The following is a 17,016-nucleotide window of genomic DNA, read 5'->3' on the forward strand; positions in this document are numbered from 1 at the left end:
TTGCGCTCTAAGAGTGGGTGAAGATAACTGAATAAGGAATGTTAAATAACCATAGAAGCTAAGGGAAAAGGATGAAGAAAGAAGAACCGTGATACTGGGAATAACCAAAATCTTACATAGGATAGTAGAGAAGAAAAGGTTCACTGAAAATAGAAAATTTGGCTAAACAATTTTCTTGATCCTTGTAGGCAACCTCCAGTCCTGATCTTTTCCAAATGCTCTAAAACTTTCTGGCAAAAAAAAAAAAAGAATACTATATGAAAATAATAAATAAAATATGCAATATATAATTAAATTGACTCTAACTCATATTTGAAGAGATTAAGAAGTGACAGGCCTTGGCACTGTGCCCCTTGTTGAAGCCATCCACCCAGGGAAGAAACCTGCACAAATAACAAGGTACCCATATCCAAATGGAGATGAGTGCCTCTGATTTGTTTTCAGGTTTCTTATTCTCTCACAGAGTATGGTATACAGCCATGATGCAGACAGGGGCGGGTACATTAAAGACCATTACATCTGCTGGTACGGACATTTGGGTGGCAGCTCAAACCCGTAATCTCAGTGCTTGGGGAGCTGAGACAGGAGAGTCAGAGGAGTGAGGCCAGCCTCAGCAACTTAGCAAGACCCTGTCTTGAAATAAAAAATAAAATGAGGTTGGGTGTGTGTGGGGCTTGGAGATAGAATGCCCCTGGGTTCCATCCCCAGTACAGTACCACCACCATCACCTTGAACCATAGTGCAGAATGGATGATGGATTAATACAGCCCCTCTAGGACAGAGGGACGGCTGCAGCGATGGGCAGGATTGGAGCAGAGCTCTGGAGCACTGGAGACAACACTCCACCAGAGTTCCACCGGAGCCACATCCTACGCCCACTGGGTTAGTATACGGAGGAGCAGAAGCTCTGAGGAGCGTTTATTCATTTATTTATAGAATCCATCCACCTATTAAACCATCTTCTCCACCTCATCACGAGAAGCTCTGTTCCAAGGTGACGGGTGGGAATCAGGTGTCCCTTCCTTCAGATGCCCAACAGCCTTCAGTGTTCAGTCCTGCCTCCTGCTCTGTGCCGGAGAAATTTCACACACCGCCATAAAGCTTCAAGCACCATCAGATGCCAGAGCTTTTCAGATCCTTCTTCCCAGCAGAGCACGCACCTCTGGAGTGCTAAGGCCCTGCATTCTGGAGGCAGCATGTGTGCTCGGCCTCCATGTGGCCCCTCCTGACCTCAGCCTCTCTCCCCATCACAGCCCAAACGGTGGCTCTTGTGTTTCCTTAACTGGTGGCATCTCTGGCGCCCACAGAGTCCAGCTGGGAGAACTTCAACCCTCCTATTCACTCCATCTTCAAATCCTATCAACTCTAATTTAAGTGACTCTTAAACCAGTTTCCTATTCTGTATCACACCTGCTGGTACCTAGTGTATTTGTACCTGACTACCATTCTATCTCCCCTATAGTTTACATCCTATACAGCCCTCCCATCACAGTGCTTATCATTTGATGATAAGTATTGCTATCATAATTACATATATTATTATGATACAACATAATGTTAATAACACAATCACAATTAGTAATGTAACAGTCATCATAATTGTTCATTATAATCATAAATGTTGTTCATTTATATTCTCTTCAGATAGCCCCCGAGTCCTTTGGATATAAACATGGTGTTTTTTTCTCTTTCTATTCTCTACATTCAGCAGAATATCCTGCATGGGGTATGTGTTCAAGTAACATTCAGTAGATGGATAAATATCTCCTGGTCCATCACTCAGACATCTCAGAAAGAGAGATGAGTTCACCAACAAAATTCCTGCTCACCAACCCTGATCCTATTGGCCTAACACTGGGAATTCATGGAGACTAAAAAATTGATTAGAGCATGTGCCGTAATCTCTGATTCCTCCACAGCAATCCTTTCCCATGTGCTTGTTTAGTTTTCATAAAAGATGTTCAGTGTCAGCCGGGTACGGTGGTGCACACCTGCAACTCCAGTACTAGGGGGGGCTGAGATAGGAGGATCACAGGTTCGAGGACAGCCGCAGCCACTCAATAAGACCTTTAGCAACCTACAAAGACCATTTCAAAATAAAGTAAAATGGGACTGGGGATGTAGCTCAGGGTAGAATGGCCCTGAATTCAATACCTAGTACCACATTTAATTAATTATAATGCAATGTCTTTTTTTTCTCCCTTCTTTCAAGACCCATTTTTAATGAAAAGCCTTCATTCTTGCTATTTATTGCTAGAAGTATTTATATTTGAGGCTTCTTTCTAGTTACAGAAAACCATCTCTGCCTCACTCAAGAGAAAAGGCTTTGTCAACACGGTGTCTGTGTGAAGGCGGGAGGGAGGCGGAGATTCCGGGAGAACTTGCAGGCCTCACTTGAAGGTGCCGCTCAGCCACAGCGCGGCCAGAAGCCGTCATGTGCTCTTCACCCAAAGTCCTCTGTCCCAGGTGTGACATGAGCTCGCTCGCTCTGAACAACGCGACTCTACTCCAGATACAACAGGAAGAAAAGGAAACTGTCGTCTCAGGACCCCACTGCAGCGATGATGGCCTGGCCGAGGAGGAAGACATCTTTCCTGGGGGAGAAGCCTGCTGTTTCTCTGGGAAAACAGCCTCAGGTATTTACAGAGGCCCTAAGGAAACCCAGAGTCCTGATCTGATTGGGATGGAGGGAGGAGGGTCTTTGTACAGAGAGGAAGCCCTACCAATACGGCAGCAGAAGACATTCTGAAACCCTGAGAAAAACGGCCCCGGACTCTAATTTCTAACTCAATTTTTCTATGAACCTAAACTTCCTATAAAAAATAAAATCCTTTAATTTAAAAAAAAGAAAGAAAGAAAGACAGAAGCTGGGTGTGGTGGCACACGCTTGTAATCACAGCACTTGGGAGGCTGAGCCAGGAGGACCGCGGTTCGTGGCTTCACACTCACCAGGGAAGATCATGGATTCGGGTCTCGCAGGAACTGGCGAGAGAGGAAAACCCAAGGATGCAGACCTCAAGGAATCTTCAAAACTGCACTGTCGGAGACGGCAGCCGCTAACCACATGTGGCTACTGAGCGCTCGAAACCTGACTCATCCAGGTTGAGATGGGTTAAGCTAGTATGAAAGCCAAGTCAAGCAGCTCAAACATTTTTATACTAGTTGCATGTTAAGATGATAATATTTGGGATACATGAGGTTAAATAAAATGTGTTACGAAAATTAACTGCATCTGCCCCCTTTTGGCTTTTTAATGTAATTATCAGAATATTTTGCATTACATGTTTAGCTTTGTATCAGACCCCTATTGGAAAATGCCGTCCTAGAATCTTAGGAGAAATTCATGGGTTTCCTAAGTATAAAGGGTGGGGGCTTACACCACTTTTCTTGAATATTACAGAAGAAAGTGACCTCAGAAAATCAGGACACAAGACAGTAGACATCAACAGCTTAAATGTAAGGAAATACATATTTATAAGGACAGATGACTCGTTTATTTTAGCAACATTTTGCTAAATTGAAAAGTAATTCCCACAAATAGCAAGAGCTCTGAAAATAGGGTTCAATCTAAGCAAAAATCCAGCTTTTCAGAAACACATTTATGGCAGTAAACATAATATATTCTACAACTTTACCATGCAACTGGGTTATATTTAGTATTTAGATTTAAACAGAGGTGTGTGTGCATGCGTGTGTGTGCGTGCATGCATGTGTGTGTGTTCTAATACTCAATGTATTGAGCAGAAACTGCCCCATTCTGAGGACCCCATTGCACAGTTCCACAAGAAATATCAAAAACACCACAGTCATTTACAGGTTGTACTCATCTCATACCAAATCTGCCCCTTGAGCTATGTCTTAGGAAACCGATGGGCCAAAAAGATAAAACAAAATATAATGCTGATTCCCAGTTAGCGAAACTGGATATAAGTAGAAAATAGATTTTGCTTCGACATGCTCCCTAAGAAGCTTTAGCCTTTCTGGGTCCTATATTATACACATGTAGGTTGTCCTGGACATGTAATCTGCGAATTTCAGACCTGGGGTGATTTAAGTCTATTTTATGTGTAAGGACAATGAGCCTCAGAACAACGCACTTGAGCTCGTAGGCTGTTTCCTGCCACTGCAGGACTCCAGCCACGGGGCGGCTCACTTGGCATCCCAGGTGTGACCCTGATGTTGCCCAATGACCACCTTGGTCTGAAAACTTGGGCTTATCGTACTTACTCAGAGGGGTTTCAGGAGGATTAAATAAAATAATCTCTCTAGATAATGTGCAATACAGCATTTGCTTTTTTTTTTTTTTTTTTCTGTACCAGGGATGGAACCCAGGGTCATTCTACCTCTAAGCTACACCCCCAGCCCTATTTTTTATTCTTTATTTTGAAACAGGGTTGTAGCTGAGGCTGTCCTCGAACTGCAGTCCTCCTGTCTCAGCCTCCCAGATGCTGGGATTACAAGTATGCTAAATCATGATCAGCTCAGCATTTGCTTTTGATAAATTTGATTGTGTCTATTTAAGGTGTGGGAGATGATGTTATAAGATGCATGTAGAGTAAAATGATTACTATGGTGGAACAAATTTACATATCCATCAGCTCACTTAGTAACCCATTGCCTCCAGAAAAAGCAACTAGAATCTATTCACTGATAAGTACAACACACTCTCTGACTATCCTCAGCACTGAGCATTGGGTACAGTCAAAAGGAACTTGATGCCCCCCTCCTTCTGTCTTCTCATCCCAGCCTTACCTGCGAGGGCTCTCTCCTGGAAAAGCTGTGAACATCAGAAAGCCCCCCCCACCTCCTTTTTATCATGAATTTGAAGGGCACTAGTTAACCTGCCATCTACTTGAGAGCCTCCCCGGCCATGGACGGATGGCTTAGGATGGCATTGCCACATCTCTGGAGCTAAGATGCTCAAAGTAAGTCCCCATTTCTAGGAAGGAGGTGGCGACCACATGCTGGGTTCAGAGCAAAGCTACAGACCAAGCTCAGAGTATGGGCCTGTCCCTCCCACCTCTCCCTGCACCTGCATCCCGAGCTAGTACTCATGCCTTCCGCTCCAGCAACTTGCTCCTCCAGTCGACACACAAGCCACCCTCCCCTCTTCTTTTTCCCAGTCATCCATGCCCTGGCTCTGTAATTACATCTCAGCACATACTACGCCAAGATGACAACGCTGTGAATCCCAGGACAGGGGTTTGATAATGGAAATCAACCTCACATTGGTAGCTTCTTGGATGGGAGGTGTTTGCTTGTTTAGAGGCTTCTCAAATGTTTTTGATTAATTCTCTTCTCAACACACACACACACACACACACACACACACACACACACACACACACGTGACTTAGCATTCTGACTTCACAAGTTTTCCTTTCCTCCTGTAATGCATAGATATTGGGGCAAGATTACTTTTCAGTAGGAATATCTCATTTCAGAGCAAAAGAAATAAAAGGTACAAAACACAAAATTGCATTTCCATTTTTCTTCCAGAGAGTTTGTCGCTCCTCCCAGGAACAGGGAGCTCAGCGAGTATCCAAAGGCCCAGGGACCACTGGTCTTGGGAGGCCCCATCTTCCCCACATCAAATCCCAAACCAGATGCAAATGACTCCAGGACTTCAGAGGACAGTCTCTATCAGCCGGGGGCCTGGTGTGGATTAAGGGGATGGGCACTGACTGTGACCAGCCACTGAGCAGGACTTGGGAGGTGTCGTACCTTTGCAGGTGAAACATTTGATGTGGAAGTGCTTGGTCTGGACCCGGAGCACCTCGCCCTTGCATGGCTCGCCGCATTTGTGGCAGTGGATGACAGGCTTCTCTGGTGGGTGGTGCGGGTCCTGAGGGTGGGCCACTGGAAGACAAAGATGAAAGGTCCAGGTGAGGAGGAAGCATTCCTACAAGTGCCCTTCCAGGGATGCATAAATATCCCCATCACTTGCTACCAGATGGGGCGCCTATGGACTGAGTAAACATGAACCAGGTATCCCACCCCATGCCACCATCTGAGGTCCACAGATAAATAAGAGAGCAGTGCCTTGAACAGTCTGTAATGGTCACACCAGGCTAACTCTATAGGGCCCGCTGCGCCCCACCCCGGACCTCTCAGCTTCTCCAGGAGGACATAACTGGGCCAGTAAATACACACTCTTGTTTGGTCCAATATCCTATAATACATATTTGTAATATGCCTTTCTCTTGACTTGGCACATTTCAGCAGTTTATAATAGACCATAAATTCTTTGAAGATGGGGCCATTTCTTAAAGTACATGTGTTCTGTTTTTTCCTTTCTTCTCCCTGGTTGTATTTCTTCTTCCAACCATTGCTCCTTGGGACACAGAAAATACCCAGGCACCAAAAGGAGATCAGCAAATGTTTATTTACTTATTCAACAGTACATGCTGGGGAGTTTCTAATCTGCTTGACCAGAGAGTATTTCCTGATCTTATTTTAGCAACTCATTTAACCTGTTGGAGTTCTATTCTGTGCACAGTTCCTGATACCACACTGCGTTCAGCAATTTATTTTTTTTATTTTTTTTTTCTGGAGGCTGAAGCCAGAACCATTCTACCTCTAAGCTATATCCCAAGCCCTTTTTATATTTTATTTTGAAACAAGGTCTTGCTAAGTTACTGAGACTGGCATCGAACCTGCGACCCTCCTGACTCAGCCTCCCAAGTACGGGGACTGCAGGCATGCGCAGGCAGTAATTAAACAAACAAGCAAACAAACATGTGGGTCTATCCAAGCAGCAGTTTCCTTTCCCATAAAACAAAAGGATCAGGCCAGGTGATTTCTAGGGTCTTTTCAGAGTCTAAAATCACCCGAGGAGCTTATAGTGATCATTCTGTTTTCAGGGGATGGTTTTTCGAGAACAGAAATTGTGACTGTCCTGCCGTGGGAAATACTGGTAAGAAACACTGTTTTTTTAATGCCAGGTAAATGGATATTTGGACCGGGTACACATGCATCACTTTCAAAGTCAGTGGTTGTTTAGAGATCTGGATAACCTCCCCCTGCCCTTAATTCCTTTCGAAAACACATGTAGAACCTCTGCTTTGCAAAGGGCCAGCAGAGAGGCTGAGAGGACACCTTGTGGCTGTCGGCTCACAGAGTGTCTTCACTTAACTTGCAGAAATTCCTTTTCTGATGGAGGAGCTCAGAACCAATGTGATATATAAAAATACGTTGCATACATACCTACATGAATGTAATATGGGATAAGAACAGGGAATCTAAAATTAATCAGCTTACACAAAGAATGTAAGTAATATTCTCTCAAATGGTAAAACTGCATAGGGCCGGGAGCTGCCGGAGCAGGACCTGCTGAAACTCGATACAGAAAGTGAGTTACAGTAAGGACCTTGCCGCGCGCCCCAAGTAGAATCACCCACTGTTTCTCTCGAGCCTCTGGAAGGTTTACATTTCACCTAAAAAAAGCTTGAACAAAACAGTCCAAAGAATCCATTACCTGCTAAATTCTGAGAAAGGAGTTTCTTCTTGTGAGACTTTGACTAAGAGCAGGTGTGGTTTCGGGCTAAACACCTGATCCACATTCTCCGCACTGTGTCCCGTACCAAGGTACCAACGCTGGCAATTCACCTGCATTCCCTTATCTACTTGCTGGGATCTCTCTTGAAAACCAGTATTTACAACAGAACTTAGTGTTTTCGAAAGGAATTAAGGGCAGGGGGAGGTTATCAAGATCTCTAAACAACCACTGACTTTGAAAGTGATGCATGTGTACCCGGTCCAAATATCCATTTACCTGGCATTAAAAAAACAGTGTTTCTTACCAGTATTTCTTTCAAGTGCTGGTGGATTTATTTTTTTAAGTGAATTCCTAGCTGGGCATGGTAGCGCACACTGGTAATCCCAGTACTTGGGAGGCTGAGACAGGAGGATTCAGGTTCTTGGACAGCCTCAGACATTTAGTGAGGCCCTTTGCAAATTATTGAGACCCTGTTTCAAACTAAAGAGTAAAAAATCGGGCTAGGGGTATAGCTCAGAGGTAGAATGCCCCTGGGTTCAATCCCTAGTACTGAAAAACAAAAAAGGGAAATTCCTGCTTCCTAGGAAAGTAATATTTACTGGGCATCTACAAATGCCAGGCAGGAAGCGACTTCCTCGATGGCTGAGGAAGTAGGACCTCAGAGGAGCGAGGCGGCCTGCCCAAGTAGTGGAGTGTGAAGATCGACACCCAGGCTGGCCTGACCCCTATGCTCTCAAGCTCCTCCCAGGACACCTGTGTAAACTAGAAAATTGTTATACATCAGAAAATCTTGAGACTTCCGGGAAGATGGTGACCGAGAAAAGCGGGGCTTAAGAGCCCCGCTAACAACAAATCTCCATTACCACAAAATCAGCGCCTTTCATAGCCAGAAAACACCATCACCAGCGAAACAAAAAATCACCAGGCTCCAGAGAGAAAGCGTACTGAGAACAGAGCCACAGAGGAGATACACCGGCCTCACGCCCGAGGCCGCGGCAGATGCGGCAGCAGCGCCGTACTGCCGGCGGCACCAGCGAATTTACGGGACGGCTACAGCAAGCCGAGGTGAGCCACTGCGGAATAGCCAGGCGGGATTTCTCCACGCAGAGAGCATCTAAAGCTCCCAGTGACCGAGCTCAGCACACGCCACAGGGATTCAGAGTGGAAATCAAAACCAAGAAGAAAAACAACAGCCCCACGGCCGAGGGTGTAGCAGTGGCGCCATATTGCCACCGGCGGCAGCAGCACCGAATTCAGCGAGGCCAGTACAGCTACATCTGCGTACTCAAGAACAGTGAGTCAAATTGCGGGCTACAGAGGAGAAATCCCAGTACTGTATGCCCTGGGACTTGACCCAGTGGGGGAGGGGCGGTGGCAGAGATATCACACCATAGGAGAACATGCAACCTGGCACCCCCCACGGTCTAAAGCAGCCTCTATCGACTCTCTGGGTTGGAGACTCTGTGCTACAACCCAGTAAAGGAGTAGTGGGGTCTGAGATACTACTGACTCGAGATCCAGAGCACCTTAAGTGAAGTCATAGTGACCCAAGGGAAGAACCCAGAGAAGGCACAAACTTCCTAAATCATGGGAAAGAGGAATAATACTGGAGCAATGAATGCCCACAACCCCACAACATCAGAACCCGATAAAACAGAAAATCAGAGATTTCTAGAAGATCAAATCCGGAAAATAACTGTAGAAATAATAGAGGTGCTTCGAAAAGAACTCAGAGAGAGCCAAAAAGAGATAAAGGATGCAATTAATGAAGTAAAGGCCTCAATTCAAAGCACAAACAACCGATTAGAACACATGGAGAACAGAATCTCGCTCTTAGAAGATGAGCAATCCAAAAATGAACGCATAGTTTCTAATCTAGGAAAAAATATCCGACAGCAGGAATCTGATATTGAAGAAATATGGGCCCATTTTAAGAGAGCTAACCTAAGAATAATTGGAATAGAGGAGGGAAAAGAAAGTGAAACCAAAGGGATCAACAATCTCTTCAAGGAAGTAATAGCAGAAAATTTTCCAGACATAGAGCAAGAGGTCGATACACAGGTCCAGGAAACTTATAGAACTCCCTTTAGACAGGATCAGAGAAGAGGATCCCCACGCCACATAATTGTCAAAATGACCAATGTGGAAGCCAAGCAGAGAATCTTAAAGGCAACAAAAACAAAGGGCCAAGTGACATTCAGAGGCAAACCAATTAGAATCACTCCAGACTTCCCAAACCAAGTTATGAGAGCCAGAAGGGCTTGGAGTAACATATTCCAAATTCTGAAAGAAAACAACTTCCAGCCAAAAATTTCCTACCCAGCAAAACTTTCTATCAAATTAGATGGAGAAATAAGAAGCTTCCATGACAAACAGAAACTGAAGGAATTTATGTCTTCAAAACCAGCACTAGAGAAAATACTCAAAGAGATTAACTACAAAGAAGAAATAGGTAACACACTCCAGAACTAGAGAAACAAGATTTTCCATCCAACAGACAACTAAGATTAGTTATCTGTGGAGATTCATTATTTATGTTAGTCTTTTACCTATCTCTAAAGGGTATTGTTTGCCTTTATTGTTGTTAATTTTTAGGATTTCTAGTTGGAATATTAATATACCTTCAGATATAGCATTTGGAAATATTTTATCCCATTCTATTAGTAACTGTTAACTCTGTTTACATTGTCTTTGGATATACAATATTTTTTTTATTTTTTAGGGAGTTTGTATACTCTTCTGTTGCCTGTGCCATTGAAATCATAACCAAGAAATCACTGCCAATTTCAATGTTGTGAGGTTTTATGACCCAGATTTTCTCCTAAAAGTTTATAGTCTTAAGATTTATATTTAGGTCTATTATCTATTTTGAGTTAATATTTGTATATGGGATTAGGTAAGGGTCCAATTTTATTCTTTTCCATGTAATTATTATTTTTTAACAATATTTAGTTAAAAGATTAATATTTCCACCACCAAATGTTCGTGGAAACCTTGTCAAAAATAACTTGACAATATAGGGAAGAATTTAGCTCTAGGCTTTTACTTAACTCCAATGGTTTATATATCTGCCTTCAGAATAGTACTACACTGTTTCAATTATTGTAGCTTTATATGGTTTGAAATCAGAAAATATATATCTTCTAGCTTTGTTCTTTTTCAAGATTGTTTTGGGTACCTAGAGTCCATATTTCACAGTAGGATAGATTTTTTCTGAAAAATAAATATATAAATATATGATAGTTTCACCTAAAAAATAGAAAAAAAAATTCTCTGGTAAGAAAGAAAGCAAAAAGAAATATTGAAATGTTATCTTTAAGTCATCAAAAGCTTGGTATCAGACAAATGAAACTGTTATGTGAGATTATCATTTTTAATTTTAGATAAATTGCCATAATACTAGATGTCAACTACTAAGCCAAGCATGGGAGGGAGGGATAGGGAGAGAATGGGGTGGGGATTGGGTGGGGGCTGACTGGGAAAAGTGTGCATGTATGTCTACAAAAGTATGTATCCTACTATGATGTATGAATAGAGTGCACCAATAAAAAAGAAAATAAAATTAAATTAAAAAAAAAGAAAATCTTTATTTATTCAGTCAAATTGGAATGCATCTAAAGCAGCACCGAGAGCCAGGCTTGGTAGCGCATGCTCAAAATCCCAGCATTTGGGAAGCTGAGACGGGAGGATCATGGTTTGTGGCCAGCCTCAGCTACTTACTGAGGCCCTTTGCAACTCAGTGAGCCCCTGTTTCAAAAAATAAAAAATAAAAATAGGGGTCAGGGTGTAGCTCGGAGGTTCATTGCCCCTGAGCTCCATCCCCAGTACCACAAACAATAAATAAAAATAAACTGTGGCTGGGCACGGTGACTGGTGGTGCATGCTTGTAATCCCAGGACTTGGGAGGCTGAGACAGGAGGATTACAGGTTAGTGGGCTTGAACCTACCGTCCTCCTGTCTCAGCTTCCCAAGTACTGGGAATAGAGGTGTGTACTGTAGAGCCCAGCCAGGGATCTACTTTTTCTTAGTAAACTCCTCCTTTCTTACACATACCCCAGACTCAGAACTTTGAATTCTCCGTTTGAATAGGCCAGCTAGAGAAGAGTTAGTGTAAAAAGCAATTCTCTGGACCATCCTTTTTGTGAGAACACAGGGAATCCCTTCCTTCTCAGGGAGAATGCATTTTGGAGGACGGACACTGCAGCTCCTCCTGACAGTCAAATTCTTCTAGTAGGCGAGCTGGCCGTGCTGAGTAACCATGAGAGAAGGAAAATGTCACTTCACTTCTTAGCTTTCTCTCCATCTGAATGAAGGCCAGGGCAGATGCTGGCACCAGCCACAGAGGTTAGAACAGGGGTCAGCGTCTGCATAGCGTAAGCCTTTCCTTTTGGAAATATACATTACAGCACAATGCCCTCCCTGTACCCAGCGACGGGCAGAGACCGCGCGGTGTTTATTCGCCTTCCCTTCACCCAATAGCCTGGAAAGATGCACAGCAGAAGCAGCCATTTGTGAAGAAATGAGGTTTTCTTATCGGAGAATAGTGGAATCCAAAGACCAAATGAGACTTAATGTACATTTTATCCTAATAAAACTTCTACTGGAGCCAGGTGTGGTGGCGCACATTTGTAATTCCCGCGCTTGGGAGGTGGAGACAGGAGGATCACGCAGGTTCGAAGCCAGCCTCACTGGCTTAAGAGACCCTGTTTCCAAATAAAAAATATAAAAATAGGTCTGGGAGTGTAGCCCAGAGGTAGAAGGGTTTCCAGAAACCCCAATACCACCAAAAAAAAAATCTATGGGGGCAAAAGGATCTCTTTTATAGACAAAAGAACCTCTCGCTTTTTAAAAGACGAGTAAGGAAGTTCATTTTAAATCACTGTCTTTGAAAGTTTGGTTATTACCAAATGTGTGTTTGTTGGCTCAACTCAGAGTTTTGAAATATGTGGATCTGATTGCAATAGAGTCTGACAGTGACGCTGCATTCTGCTCATTTCCCAACAGGCTCTGTTGCTATTTTTCATTTGATGGCTCCATCTTTCAAAACTTGGGTGGTCCCTTCTTATTCTACTGCTGGAGAAATAAGGACCAAAGATCTCCCCATTCCTGCCCTAAGTGACTTGCAGGTTATTCTGTGAGTTATTTTTACACTTTGCTGCCCCACCCCCACTTTCAAGGCCTCCTACTGCACCAGGTAATCACTGATTCACCCTGGAATCTGGGCAGACCTGGTTAGACTCTTCTGGGGCCCACTACTTCTGTTGCCAAAATAAGAGTCTGATGAGAACCCAAAAGCATGGTCACATACTTTCTGAATAAGAAGGAAATATAAAGGAAGAGCCGAGAGTCTGTTTGCCTGAGAAGGTAAAGAGAAGTTGGGTCTTGTGGTACACACCTGTAATCTCTGTAGTTGGGAAGCTGAGATAAGAGGATTGAAGGTATTAATCTAGCTTCAGCAACTTAGCAAGATCCTATTTCAAAATATATAATAAAATAAGGCTGGAGGTAGAGCTCAGATGTAGAACAGCTCTGAGTTCAATCCCCAGTACCATAAGAGGAAAAAAAAAAGGTAAAGCAATTCCTCTCCTATCTACTACCCAGATTGGAGAGACTAGCTCCGCAGGCAAAGCTGCCTACTTCATGGCTACCTGAGGAGCTGTGTGTTTTCTTCATAGTCAAGCAAAGCAGGTCACTCACATCTCTGAAACTCTGGTACAGGGCAGCCATTCTGGATGTGTTGCTTTTAAATATCTCAAGGAATGAGGTTGGCACTCGGGCCACCAAGGAAACCCCAGTAACTTTCATTGTCTGCAACCAGAGGCCATCATGGGCCTCAGAGGACGGCCACAAAGCCTATGGCGCCTTTCTTCAGATCAACTACCAGCATCCAGCCCAAACTACAACAGGAACAGGTGAAACAGCCATTCTGAGAAAACACATTTGAAATGTCAATCTCCTTAGCAGGTCAAGATTGCAAACGTGGGAGGGCTCGGTATGAGTTAGACCTCGCTCCAGGTTGTCTGAGATATTCGGAACCTCTCTGTAACCTGTTCCCCTTCCCAAGCCCCTTCCTTTCTCAAGAGGACCACGGCTCCCTTTCACTATCCTTCAATGACACCACTGGAAACCGCCCCGGGCTCGATGGCCTTTGCAGATGCTCCATCCCATTTCACCCTGGCAACAGCCTTATGTGGTGGGAAGAATGGGTACGGTCAGCTCCTTTTACCAGTGGGCGGAGCCAGACTCAGGAGGAGACAAGAGGACATGCCCAGGCATCAGAGCTGAGGAAGAGTCGGCAGCAATCCCTAATCCAGAGCGATCCCCTAATGCCCGATGCTGCAGGCTTGGCAGTTGTCCTCGACCCTGCTCCCCCGCTCTCTTTTAGTCCCACTAAACGCTGCTCAGTCTCACACCCTGTACTCAGCTCTGGCTCACCACCCTCACCCAGGCCTTGGTCCTTTCTCAAAGGCCCAGAGCATCTCCTCACAGCTATTTCTCCTCCTTCTCCGATACAACCTGCAAGCAGCAGCCGTCTCAAGGGGGTGGAACACAGCTCACATTCTGCCTCTGAACTACACCCTTGGCCCTATGTTTTTTATTTTGAAACAGGGTCATACTAAGTTGCCAAGAGCCTCACTAAGTTGCTGAGGCTGGCTATGAATCTGCAATCTTTCGTCTCAGCTTCCCAAGTAGTGGGATTACAAGCGCGTGCCACCACGCCCAGCTCCATAGCTCCCACTTTTTAACTGGGGGCTGCTCGTTCCTTCCATGGACTGTGGTAGGCAAAGAGGGAGAATAAGAATAACTGCCCGGTGAAGAAACCCAAGACACACCACCTTGGCCAGGTGGACATACACAGCTGTAAGCTACACGGGTTGAATATACCTTTGAAATGATGGTACAGAAGTTAGCACTTTGCCTGTTGACTTCTAAAAAAAAAAAAAAAAAAAAAACAAAACTAATCATAATTCTAATCTAGTTATGAGAAAAATTCCCAATTGAGATTCTATAAAATAACGATTACTCTATTACTCTTCCAAGCTGCCAAGATCATCAACAATAAACAAACTGAGAAAAATATCACAGCCAAGAGGAGCCTAAGGAACTTGACCAAATATAATATGTCAACTGAAAGGGATCCTGGAACTGAAAAAGGCCACTAGATACAAAAGCTAAAGAAAGCTGAATAAAGCATGGGCTCTAGTTAATTTGTCAATATTGATTCATTAATTGCAACAAATGTAATACACTGATGTAAGATGTTGGTAGTAGGGCAACTGGTTATCAGTAGGACATGGGGATTCTATATTTTAGTCTCAATTTTGGTATTCATCTAAAAGTACTTGAGAAAATAAAGTTAATTTTTTTTTTTTTGGTACTGGGTGTTAAACTCAGAGTCATTCTACCTCCAAGGTACATCCCCAACCCTTTTTAAAAAAATATTTTGAAACAAGCTCTTGCTAAGTTGCCGAGACTGGTCTTGAACCTGGGATCCTGCTAATTCAGCCTTTCAAGTAATGGGATTATAGGTGTGTGCCACCATGCCCAGCTTAAAGTTGACTATAAAAAGAACAAAAATAGTTGAGACAGGACGAATATAGGTTTGAGGCCAGCCTCTGTAACTTAGTGAGGCTTCAACAACTTAGTGAGACTGTTTCAAAACAATTAAAAATAGGACTGGGAGTGTAGCTCAGAGGTAAAATATCCCTGAGTTCAATTCTCAGTGCAAAACAACAACAACAACAACAACAACAACAACAACAACACCCACCTAGAACAAAAGCACACCAAACTTCTAATTGTTCTCTGGGTCACAATACATAGGTCTAAAGTTCTTTGCTAGCTTCAGAGATCTTCAACAACAGGCCCCAGTGCTGGCCTTTCAGATCTTTAAGATGAAACCACAGTTGCTGAGTACTTATCACTGTGTGGAGGGGTTTTGACTCAGGTAGCAACCCCAGAGACCAGCACTAAAATACTTGACTATTTATTTGTACTGATGACGGATTCCCCTTGAGTCGTGTTCATGGACTCTCTGGTCTAGGATCTTCATTTTTAAGGCCTCTTGTCATTCTGCAGCCTCTCCCAGAACATCCCTACCTGCCTTGCCTATTCAAATCCAAGCCAACCCACAGAGCCCAGCTCAGGTCCTGGTACTTCTCTGAAGCTTACACTACGGCTTAGATGGACCAAATATTTCCTTCTCTTTCACATCCTTCTCGACCAATTTAAAAATCACAAACTGCAAAAGTAGAAAGGGCTCTATCTGGATTCTAAAGAATTGCAATCTGGAGAAAGTGGTTCGGAGAGCTCTGAACTAGTGTTTTGAAGGAAGCAGGAGAGTGTGTGTGTTTATGTGTGATTTATTACAAAGTAGTAAAAACTCTTCCACAGGGAAACTTCTGTTGGAATTCAAAACAGGTCCTGTGTGGTATGGGCCAAGTGACCAATAGAACATAAAAAAATGTATATATTTGGTAAAAATGCTATAAAGAAAGAGTCCATTAACTTCTTGCTATACATCTTGAGTCTGTAGGCACATGTAATGTCCTGGTCTAGCTGCTTGCTATCAGGGGTGGAAATAACAGATTGCATGCTCCGGGCAGCTGGAATCGGACATATGTTCTGCTTCCTAACAGCCTCTCGACTCCATTTTTAAAAGCTTTTTCCATCCCAGGACTTGGGAAGCTGAGTCAGGAGAATCATGGGTTTAAGGTCAGCCTTAAAGCTAGCAACCTAGCAAGACCTTGAGCACCTTAGTGAGACCCTGCTTCAAAATAAAAAAATAATAAGGGCTGGGGTATAGCTCAGAGGTAGAAAGCCCCTGAGTGCAACCCCCAGTACCAAAAAGAGAAAGATAAAAATAAAACCTCTTTCAATGTTATTTTCGACATAGCTTTTCGTTTACTTTCATATCCTCTGGGATTGAACGGCATATGTACCATCACCCAGCACTTAATTTTCTCTGGCTTTATTTTTTTATGGCTGTTTATTTTTGCTTTGGTTTCACAATGCCTTAGTCCTGGCTCCACGAAACTGTAAGCCTCTGGTCAATTTCTCTAAAACTTCTGGAATGGTTCTGACGTCAAGTATCAACTAGGCGGAGTTGTCTTCTCTGTACTTCTCTGTTCAAGTTGGGGATTAGAGAAGAGAGGGTTACCACCCAATCCCATCTGGGCATCTCCCACGGGAAGCTACAGGGCCCTGAACTTCTAACACCGTAATTACTTGACAACACTGTAATGATGATACAACAAGAAACATTTACTGAACACTAATTGACACCCACAATCACAGATAGTCTTAACAACTGCCTTATGAGAGGACTTTTGTATTATTTGTCTTGCAGAGGAGGAAACCAAGACCGAGAAGACTTAAACACCCCAGATCACGTGGCTGAGAAACAGCCTGACCCCAAAGCCCTTGCATGGAAGCAGGGTGCTGGGGATTTGCACAGGATAATTCTATTAGAAGGGAATCAAGTAACCCCGGCATTCGGGAGGCTGAGACTGGAGGAT

At 43.7% G+C, this 17,016-nt stretch overlaps 1 protein-coding gene across 8 annotated transcripts in view; it reads right to left on the reverse strand.

Annotated features, from left to right (window-relative positions):
- The window catches only part of ABLIM1 (actin binding LIM protein 1), a gene marked incomplete at both ends in the record, with an annotated part of 233,804 nt that overhangs the window by 146,234 nt on the left and 70,554 nt on the right, over window positions 1-17,016 (reverse strand). For 6 of the 8 annotated variants that reach the window (XM_080695096.1, XM_080695104.1, XM_080695100.1 and 3 more), the window contains one exon: window positions 5,725-5,859. In XM_080695096.1, coding sequence (XP_080551222.1) covers window positions 5,725-5,859 — 135 coding nt within the window. Of the gene's footprint in view, window positions 1-5,724; window positions 5,860-17,016 lie in introns of those variants that run through there. The other 2 variants (XM_080695105.1, XM_080695094.1) reach the window with 1 other exon arrangement.

Source organism: Muscardinus avellanarius (assembly GCF_963383645.1).
Source record: "Muscardinus avellanarius genome assembly, chromosome: 4".
In the NCBI taxonomy this organism is placed as follows: Eukaryota; Metazoa; Chordata; class Mammalia; order Rodentia; family Gliridae; genus Muscardinus; species Muscardinus avellanarius.